We start from the raw sequence: 11018 nt of genomic DNA, 5'->3' as shown, positions 1-11018 counted from the left end.
GTCATCCATTGTCCACAGACACTTGGAAGTTTCTGTTTAGATTAAAAATGGAATTCAAGGATCTCGTGACTTGGGTTTGTGGCTTTCACTGTTTACTCTTTAATTTTCTGCCAACTGTAGCAAACCCCACAGCTCAAATCAATGAAGAATTTTGTATTTTTAAGATGTTATTTGCAGCGTTGCTGCAAACAAATTGGCTTCTTTGATGTGACTTAGTGCCTCTGTGTACCTGTGAAACTCCATGACATTGGGTAAAATGTCAACATTGCTAAAACTGCATTGTTTCTGTGGCTTGTTGGTCTGGGTAATGATTGGGAGTGCAAGCTCCCGGGTTCAGCTCCTGGACAAGCCCATGTGGTGTTATATGAACCCTATAAAAACATTTGGTAGAGATATGATAACAACTTTCCAAAAATCTCAGCCAATTAATTCTCTCTATGAATATAATTAACAAATAAATTCTGCTGATGTGTTAATCCACAGCAGCTGAATAATAAAGTTTACTGTGTGAGCCATCTCACTTCATCTTTATTCCACCTTACAGGAAGCGTCTGCAACTGTTTTTTTAATGCACCTATTTATTTTATTTTATTATGAAAATTAAAACTCATCAGATTAAAAAAACCTCAAGCAAAACAATCAATAAATCTGCATAAACTGGTAACATATACACAAACAAACAAATATATACATTAAGTACATTAAATACAGGCCATAAAAATTAGAAACTGAAACGACCAAAACTTCAGAATCTATAAAGAATAAAAACTTGAACATGATGAAAAGTGATGAAAAGTGTCTAATGACAGAAAAAAACATAATAATATTCAGGTCAAAGATTTGCAGGCTGAAGTAGCTGCATCCAAGTCAGTCAAGTTGAAAATCTCCTTAAATCTATTAAGTGAGATCAGCTCATTCAGTTTTTGTTGATTTCAGCTGATTTCAAGAGGAAGGAGCTGCAAATCTGAACACTCTTTTTTCCCAACATAACTCTTTCGACACTGAGTTGGTAGTGGGGTATGTTCCTACACCTTTCATGACAACTATCCTCAGCCACATATTCCTGGATATATATAATGACACCATCAATTTCCCATTTCACCATCATTGGCTTCTTTGATGTGACTTAGTGCCTCTGTGTACCTGTGAAACTCCATGATATTGGGTAAGAGGGCTTTATCATGTTATATGTGAGAGAATTTGGAGTAACAGTAGTCGAACATGCCAAATCACTCCACAACTTACTGCCATTCCCCGGCTGTAACCTGCATATGCATCACATTAAACCTAAATCCTGTACCATAACCACATGATGGGCATGAAGATGAGGTTCAAAGGGCTGTGTCATGTTGCCAGATAGCTTCATCGCCACAAACATAAACATTCTTCAAAAAACAAAGGTTGTAAATATTTGCTGTATTTACAAGCATGTGCAAACAAACAAGACAATAATAAAAGAAACAAATATCAACATTTTACAAATGATACACTGAATGTACAAACCAAATATGAGCACAACTCCACATGTACAATTGTCACTGCATATAAACATGACAGATGACATATTATAAGAAGTATAAACATATAATATACAATATGATCTGAAGCTGGTATTGGTGTATTTAAATTCCTTTTCTTTAGGCTCACATACACATTACTGCTTACCCTAATCATCTCATACAAGATGCTACTTACTTTTTGTGCAGTATTTACCTTAACATGCACTATGGTATAATAGCCCACTCACTTCTATAGTGGTGGTGATGTAGACAATAATGTCAGTTGATATGTAAAACTATGAGAAGTAGACCACAAAGGGGAGATATCGAGTGCTGGGAACACATTCTGTCAGATATTTTTAATCTATCAGATTCTTGAATGTTTTATGTACTTAAGCCACAGTTAGAGAGTGAAACAGAGACTGACACTGGCTGAAATGTGTAGCAAATATTTTATCTTGAACTTTTATGAAGAAATACAAACTGTGAACTTTGAACTCTGGGCTGGTTTACTGTGTGTAATATTGCAAAGCACACTTTGCCTTTGTCAAGCAAACAAAACAACAACAACAATCACACACGCACACACAAACTCACAAACGTATAAAAACGGTCACACAAAGAGGGACACAGAGGATGGAGACACAAGAGGAACCTAATGGACAAGGACCCAGAAAGGGAAAATCTACCACCATTCGCAAACGTCGGTGTCGATTATTATACAGCAATAAAAAAGTTAATCCAGATACACACTTCAAATGTGAATTTGCGTTTCATCTCATGTTTTCCATCGTTTGTTTTTTTTAAAAAAAAAAACACTAGTGCTGTAATATCAATTCAAATTAGAATAAAAAAAAAATAAAGAGACGTACGAAACACTGTGGATGTGCTTTAATGTACTAGAAATACTACTCACCATCAGTTACAAATGAAAGAAATGAAGAAAGCTTGTTTTTGTCACGGGCCGGTATTTTGAGTTTTATGCCCGTTTGTATTATGTTCTAGTTTGTATAGTAGAGACTTTAACCTTCAGTTAGTTCTATGGTTGTGTTCTCTGTTTCCCTGTTTAGTTTTATCTGTTTAGGTTACTCTCATGTCTGTGTCTCCCCACTATGTTTGTAGCATCGTGTCTTCAGCGTGTGTTTGTTGTGTCCTCTGGGTTTAAGTCTCCCTCGCCTTTGTGTGTCCCTGTTATGTCTTTGTGTCTCGTCTGCCTGTTCCGTCCTTATGTTATCCTCCCTGTGTTTCATTCCATGTCTGTCATGTGTATCCATGTATATTTCCCCAGCTAATCTTGTCTCTCCCTCTCTCTCTCGTGTCCCCTCGACCCCTGTGTCAAACTCGTGTTGTCACAGTCCATGTCTCACTATGTCTCCTGATTACATTTTTAAAAATATATTTTACAAATATAAATACACAATGTATCGACAACCACTGCACATGTAAGAAAAATCCACAGATACATAAATCAGCAGTCATATTGCAGTGTGTGTTAGAGAGAGAGAGAGAGAGAGAGACCGAGACCCCAGGAGCCAGAGGCATCCAGAGATGGATGCAGAAGAACCGGCCTGTCCAGCACCTCTAAGAGTAACAAAGACCTGAGGCCATAAATCTCAGTGACATCCGTGCGTCCATCCCAGCAGGAGAAGGAGGACGCTCCAGATTGGGATCCCACAGCTGAAGGGTGAGAATCCTGGAGAACCAGAGGTCAGGGGCAGCTGACTCCACTAGTGGCTGAAAACCCTTTTGTACAGGCCTGCCCACGGCACCCAAGAACACCTGCCTCCAGGCCCAGCCATGCACACACACAGGCTATTCACTCTCACACACGCCTGGCCACTAGTGACGCACAGACACACACAAACCAACACACACTGGGACGTAGCTAGAGCGCCCCACAAAGGTGTAGGAAGATGAGGCAGCTATGATTTCTGGACTTGCAGTAAATACTCCTAGAGCAGTGAGTCAGTGTAACCGTTATGAAGTCAGGCAAAACAACACATTGTTATTCACAAATTGAGTCAATACAATTAGACAAGTCAGAAAGACCGATTCATCTTTCTTATTAATGTAACCGCAGCATTTCCTCACTTCTCTTATCTCACCCTTCTTCTTCTGCTGAGGCTGCACAACACGAACCTTTGAGATGTGGAAGAAAAGGAAATTCTCATCATAGAAGATCAAGGGTTTGAATCTGGTCTAGGGCCTTTCTGTCTGGAGTCTTCCCATGTCTGCTTATGTTCTCACTGGTACTCTGGTGGCTTCTCACAGTCCAAAAACATGCATAGGGTTAGGTTAACTGATGATTTGAAATTGACCAAAGGGGTGAAAGGGAGCTAATTAGTAAGAGTATTGTTACTCTCCCCAGGAGAAGTCCAGCAGTAGAAATCAGTCCAATAACACAATGAGTGAGATTTACTAAGTGGGCAAATTATAGTGACGATACCGTTCCAGAGTGATCTATTAATAGTGCACCAATTTACATTCAAAGATGCATGCAGCCAGTTCATTTCAGTATTAACCGGCTTTCTACCAACAGCAGGACAAAAACAGCAGATTCAATCATGGAGACACTGAATCTGCTAAACTAATTAAAACATTGTAAGTTCAGGTCTTCAGTTTACGTTTCTTTGTGAAAACAGCACAGCAAAGGAGTCTCAGTGACGTTTTGAGATAAGGGATAAATCTTCTGACCGAACCTGCTGGGACTGTGTGAGGTCCTGAGGCTAAGAGTAAGGATTTATCCACAGGAGAGCTGCGTTCTTACAAACCATCCCACTGTGTAAACCTGACATCTGTGGAACAGCTGAGCTGTATGACGTGTACAAGGACACAAAACATTATTTACCATCAGATCCCGAGCCCTCCATGTATTAATCAAGAAACTGCTGCTGTGCTACATCCATAAATAATGAATAATTTAGGAGCTAAAGCTAAAAGGACAGTTTATTTGTACCATCTTCATGTGAACACATTCAAGAACATCACAGATGAAAGAAACATTAAAAACTTCCACACTACATAAAGCAAGGAAAATAGTTTTTCCTTCAGGTGGTTTCAGAAAAAACAGAAACATCAAACACCTCCAAGACTTTCTTTGAAAGAACTAAAAACCTTTATTCTCATGGTCCAATCATGAGTGAACTCCCCGATGAAGCCTTGTGTGCTAAAACATGTCAGAGTTTTAAAGGTTCAACATGAGTTTCCAAAACGTTTTGCTGGAGAACAATGAACTATTTGACTGAGTTTCAATTATTTACAGACGAGCAAAACCAGGACAGAGAAAAAAGGACAAAACTGACTCAGTAAAACGACAGAAAATAAGATCCCATGTAAATCTGTATTATGTAGAAGTTCAGCCCAGCAACCAGTTCAGTTCAACACAAGTTTAAATGATTCTATCTGAACTCTGTGGAGTCTGATCTCAAGCTTTTTGAGTCTGACACTGAAACCAGAGGATCTTTCTGTCTCTTCAGATTCACTGTGATCCAGTGATGGGAGTGATTTCAGCCCTGAGTGATCACGCTGATGTTTGCACAGAGCAGACAATGAGGTGAATGTTTGGGCACATTGGTAACAGTGAAACAGTTTATTAGTAACGTGGGATCGTTTGTGTTTGGAGTATGAACTGAGATTCCTGAAGCTCTTGTCACACTGGTCACAGCTGTAGTTTCCTTTCATGTGTGTACGTTCATGATTGTTACGATGACCTGATTGTGAGAAGCTTTTGTCACAGTGTCTGCACTTGTACGGTTTCTCTCCTGTGTGGACTCGTTTGTGCTTTTTAAGCTCACCTGCAGAGGTGAAGGATGACCCACACTGATCACAGAGGTGCTTTTTAACCCCACTGTGAATCAGTTCATGTCGTTTTAACTCACTTGGTGTGGTGAAGCCTCTCCCACATTCTTTGCAGTATTTCAGTTTGTCTCCAGTGTGTTTACGTTGATGTGTTTTTAGGGTCTTTTGCTGACTTAAAGTTTTTCCACAGAGGTCACAACGAAAGTCTTTCCCACCACCACAGTGATGACAGGGTTGAGAACTGGATCCATCTGTGTCGCTCTGCTTCTAAACAAAGACACAAAGACAGTGTAAGTCAGTCCTTCAACATTTTTATCCTGAACGTCGCCTGAAATAAAGAGCATCTCTGCAGACGTCCAATTACATTTTACTGTTTCAGTTAACACACTCAGTTTACTGGGCTGCAAAAACTACAATACTACCACCATAATACTACAGTAATACTAAAATCATAACTGACATGAAAATCTGAATAATCACTCAGAGCTGCTTTTCCGTGCAGTAGAATTGCTAACATGCTAACACAATTTAATGAGCAGAGTTGTTCCAAACAGTCAGGCTAAAACGACAAGATAACAATATAAATACATACCTCACAGTAACTGCACTTGTTGAGTCTCTTTCTGGTGTGGATCTGTTGGTGTCGTCTCAGGGTATGTGGAGATTTAAAAGTCTTCTCACACAGGTCACATTTATAAGGTCTCTCCTCAGTGTGGGTAAACATGTGTTGTTGTAACTGTGCGTCTGTAGCAAAGTATTTGCCACACTGTTCACAGCAGTACACATCATGTCTGGTGTGAATGCGTAGGTGTATATTTCGACTCCCTCCCTGGCTGAAAGTTTTTCCACAAATGTCACAGCTGTATGCCTTAATTCCAGAGTGGGTAACTAGATGCTTCTGTAAGTAGCTACTGCGAGTAAAAGCTCTGCCACACTGATCACAGCTGTACGCTTTAACTCCACTGTGGATGAGTTGGTGTCGTTTTAGGTGACCCTTACAGGAAAAAGACTTTCCACACAAGTCACAGCTGAACGGTCTCTCTCCAGTGTGGATGACCTGATGCTGTTTTAGATGACCCTTCTGAGTAAACTCTTTCCCACACTCGTCACAGGTGTATGTTTTCTCTCTCTTTCTTCTGTGAGGTTTGTCGGCCTCCTGAGAGCGCTGACTTCTCGCTCCATGTTGGTCCTGCAGTGACAGAGATACAAACAGAGGCAGTGAGTGAACAAACTCAACCTTCAAACTCCCTCCATTAACACTAGTTTTAAACCTGAAGGTGGAGCGTGGCACGAAACACCTTAAAGGTCTCTTATCCCCACCTGCTGGTAGTTCTGACACATTACATCCAACCTGGTGTTAAAAATAATTCATGACTATTTAAAAAAACGAAAATCATGCCCATCCCTCCTGATTGTACAAACACACACACACACACACACTCATTTTATTTCTTTGTAATTTAAATTATTATTTTTATAATTTATATTATATTGTTGTTTCCTATTACATCAGATTTTTTTTAATTTTTATAGATTTATACATAATTATTCAGTGATAATAAATCCTATGTTTGTTTATTCAAAAGGAACCCCATTAGCTTCCACAACAGATGTTGCTCGTCTTCCGTCAAATACAATCACATAAATTATTATACAATAAAGTGGATTCAAGATATCCACATAATTTGGCTCTTACATCCACAGTGAGGTTTCACAATTGTTAAAAATATAAGCAATCAATAATAATAATAATAATAATAATATCAATAACATCGAGGCACATTGCACAAATTTCAAAAACAAATAATCTCTTACAATATTTACAACAACTAAAAGTTCTGTAAATCGACTTTTAAGTGTTCATTGAAGTTTTGAATAGTTGCTAATTCTCTAATTTTATAAGGCAATTTATTCCACTTGAAAGTTGCTCTAAATATAACAGTTTTACAAAAAGTTACTTTTAACTCGAGCATTTACTAAATTGCAGTTTGTTGAAAACTGTAATATGATTATGTATTTCATCTGGATACTGCAGCTGAGCAGTTTCTTAATAACAGAGTCGATGTGCTGAGACCATGAAAGGTGGTGATTTATGGTAACTACTTATGACCACCTGCAATCTTTCTGGTGCTGTGACATGAAAACAAACGCTGACCCCTGACTCTGGCACACAGTTTTGCCTCTTTTGCTCATTTTAATGTGTGATTAGTGCACAATCAGGTTGCCTTTCATGTAGGGCTGGGCTATATGATACCATTCACGGTTATACCGGTATAATGTTGGGCAACGATAAGAAAGTGAAATATCACGATAGAATATGGGTAAAACGCGCATGCGCAGTGCTTTTGTTTTCATACGCACATGGAGGAAAAAGCATGGCGGCGACAGAGAATGAGAAGGGTGAAAGCGGATCGTTGAATGAAACAGATGAACCAGAATTGGTTTGTAAAAATGCTGCAACTTCAGTGGTGTGGAACTGGTTTAGCTTTCGTCCGTCAGATACACCACAAAGCACTATTTGTGGTAGAGCATGCTAGCAGGCCGTTGTTATTAACGTGTTTTTTGTGGAGTTGTAAAGTATTTTGTCTAGTGTCAATTATATCGTCAGTTATATTGTTATCACAAATTTTCAAATGTATATTGTGATAAATATTTTCGGTCATATCGCCCTGCTCTGTCTGTCACCTTCTGTGTTGAGCTCATTGTTTTCTCTGTAGTGGCTGAGCTGAGTCCAAGTAGCTGAAAATGTTCCTCTGCTGCTCCGTCAGACTCTTCTCCTCCTGCTGATCAGCTGGGACACACAACAGATCTTTGTTAGGCTCCACACTGCACTGAAGAGTCAAAGTGTCTCATATGTTCATCTGACAAGTAAAAGAACACATTTTTGTTTCCCGAGGTGGGCAACTTATTGGAAACAAACACAAAAGGTTTGAGCACTGATACCTGGCATTGCTGGCATTGAAAGATGCAATGCCAGCAATGTGGATTGTCAAGACTAAAACCAATCATTAAGCAAAGACAACAGGGATCATTTGTTTCTGTTTATTTAGCATTCACAACATTTGTAGTTGCCTTCTGTACAGGGGAAGTCCACGCACACTGTGTGGTACCGCCACCCGCAGAAGGTGCATTCAATCTCTGTAAGAAAAACTAGATTGTCTGAGACTGAAATGATATTAACAAAAGGAGTGGTGATTTGTAAAACTTCAAGTGTATGATAAGGTGAAAACAAATACACAATTGCATGTCATGTAGTTGAAGGTTTTTTTTCTTCTTTTGGAAGACCGGAAAACACTGAAAGTTACAAATGTATTGTGCTTGAAACAAATTCAAAATAGGTGATAAAGCCAGCTGCACATGTGTGTCACAGGTAAATCTGGCTGTATAATAAACAGAAACAAGTGATCCCTGCTGTCTTTGCTTACTGATTGGTTTGAGTCTTGACAATCCACATTGCTGGCATTGCATCTTTCAATATGTTTGTGGGTAGATTTGAATGCACCAGTGTAAGTGCAGCCACTCAGACTCTACTCAATGTGGTCATAGAAACAGGTGCAGATGTGTCACGAGTTAATCTAGTAGTAGGCTATGGCACTTGGCCACAGGTGGCAGTAGTGGACTGACCTCCATTTGAGACTGCTCCAGCTGCTCTGTGACAGTCAGTAGATCTGCTACAAATTGCAGATCATATGCAAGTTTTGGAAATTACATTATAAATATTCCTAACTTAGCCATGGCAGACATGTTGATGTATTACCTATATTGGCTGAAAATGTTCATTTCCAGAGAAAAGACACAGGCAGGCTATGCTTACAGGATGTGATGTTAAATGTTATTATGTGATGTTATTGAAATCATCATGAATAACGGGAGTGGTGATTTCTATAACTTCGTGTATATAATTTGGCATTTCTTACTGATGTAGGCCAAAAATAAATGCATAATAAAATTTAATTTATTTTAAAGGTTTATTTGCAAGACACAAAAACAGACAAAATAGAAAGTTCCACATGTATTGTGGAACTTTACACAACCGCCCGTGTCGCCAGTATTAAAAACCGCTACTGCCTATACTACTTTGCTTTGATGTCGCTCGTAAGGGTGAAACTCATTGTGAAACATTTGAGAACCACTGCTACAGAACAATGGAGATTTCCGTTATATGGTAACACCTGCAACTCACGTGACGCCCAGAATTGTACAATACTGATGCTTGAGAGCGCGCGTGTGATGCAAGTATGTGTAGAGTGTTGAGCGCGTGATCAGTGGCGAGAAAAACAACTCACGAAACTTGACCATTCTATACTCGTGGCTCACTTCCACTTCTAATCTATTCGTTTGCACACTTACACACACCCAGCTGTGGTTTCCTGTTTTGCTGCACTCTGGAGAGCCTCGCCTTTAACGGTCTTCTCTCACAAAGAGCAACAGAAAACTTAATTCAGAAAACTTCGAAAAACTCAAGATTGACTGAACTCAGTTCAAAGTTACCTTGGCACTAACCTTTAGATGTGAGAGGTAGTGATGGTCCGCTTGAAGCTGACGCTCCGGTGCGTGTGTCAAAAAGATCAAAACGCTGCTTCAGAAGCACTGTGTCGAGGCTTGATTCGTTTGGCCAGAGTCACATGATTAGTGACGTCTGAAGCTTCATTTAGAACGTACTTTTTAAAATGGACTTTATTGAAACACAATGAGTATAAAACATACAAACAGATGAAGTTTACAAAAGAACAGAACATGAACATACAAAACCAGGGGTAAAAAAACAAAATATTATATGAGTACGCGAAAAAATTCACACATATATATATATATATATATATATATATATATATATATATATATATAGATATATTGTTCTGAGAGCCTTTTTGTTGGTTGAGTCTGATATTGATTGTATGTACAATTCCATATCCTTCTAAAAAAGGCAGAAATATGGTGTTTTATTAATAAACTTACATTTATGGATAGAAAATTTAGCTAAAAGTATTAACTAGTGATGTGACGTTCTGTATCGAGGCTTCAAAGCTTGTGTCGAGTAATGGAGGGGGGCGTTTCCGCGATGCGCGTATCGAGGCTTGCTTCATTTATGGGAGGAGCTGAAAATGATGACGTCCGAAGCCTCGCTGCCCGGCTGTACCACGTGACTGGTTCATGAAGCGGTTCGAACTTTGCCGCGAGCTATGACAGCGATATAAACCCCTCAGACTTCATTCAGAATGTGGGTGTTTGATGGAGAGTTGCGGTTAGTGAGAGTTTGGAGGTTTAGGAGAGTGAGGAGAGGAAGTCAGGAGAGAATGGAGCCAGCTAAGAAGAGGAGGATGTCCTCTGTGTTCCCTGTGTGGGAACATTGTGATTTTATTCCTCCCAACAAGGTATGTAAATTTCTACAGAAGATGTATTTTCATAATACTGATGATGCAATACAATTTATGTTAAGCGGCTTTACTTTTGTACAAGGTGAAGTGTTTGCTATGTGCCAGGGAGCTGGGATATAACAACAACACCTCATCCATGCTTAGGCACTACAGAGCTTTGCATGAGAATAAGGGGAACAGCGATTGTGGAGCAAGACCAGGCGAGCCATCAAATGCCATGATAATATAGCATGCAGTGATGTTACTAAATGATATAACAATATTATACAACTGTAATAAGTTACGTGTGTGATATTTATATTTGTGCTTTGTTTTTGTTGTCTTTCCTCAGGAGAACAATCTC

The 11018-nt window shown here is 39.2% G+C and overlaps 1 protein-coding gene across 1 annotated transcript in view; it reads right to left on the bottom strand.

Annotated features, from left to right (window-relative positions):
• Nucleotides 1-618: 618 nt before the first annotated feature.
• Nucleotides 619-11018, bottom strand: part of LOC146380646 (uncharacterized) — a 32553-nt gene continuing 22153 nt past the window's right edge. Inside the window, exons 5-6 of the mRNA XM_084940215.1 lie at nt 5890-6402; nt 619-5564 (exon numbers count right to left, since the gene is read on the bottom strand). Coding sequence (XP_084796341.1) covers nt 4872-5564; nt 5890-6402 — 1206 coding nt within the window. The 3' untranslated portion in view covers nt 619-4871. The remainder of the gene's footprint in view (nt 5565-5889; nt 6403-11018) is intronic.

The sequence above is a fragment of the Perissodus microlepis genome, chromosome 9 (assembly GCF_051167445.1).
Source record: "Perissodus microlepis isolate ML-2025 ecotype Zambia chromosome 9, ASM5116744v1, whole genome shotgun sequence".
Taxonomy (NCBI): domain Eukaryota; kingdom Metazoa; phylum Chordata; class Actinopteri; order Cichliformes; family Cichlidae; genus Perissodus; species Perissodus microlepis.
This window is presented reverse-complemented; position numbering and strand designations above follow the sequence as displayed.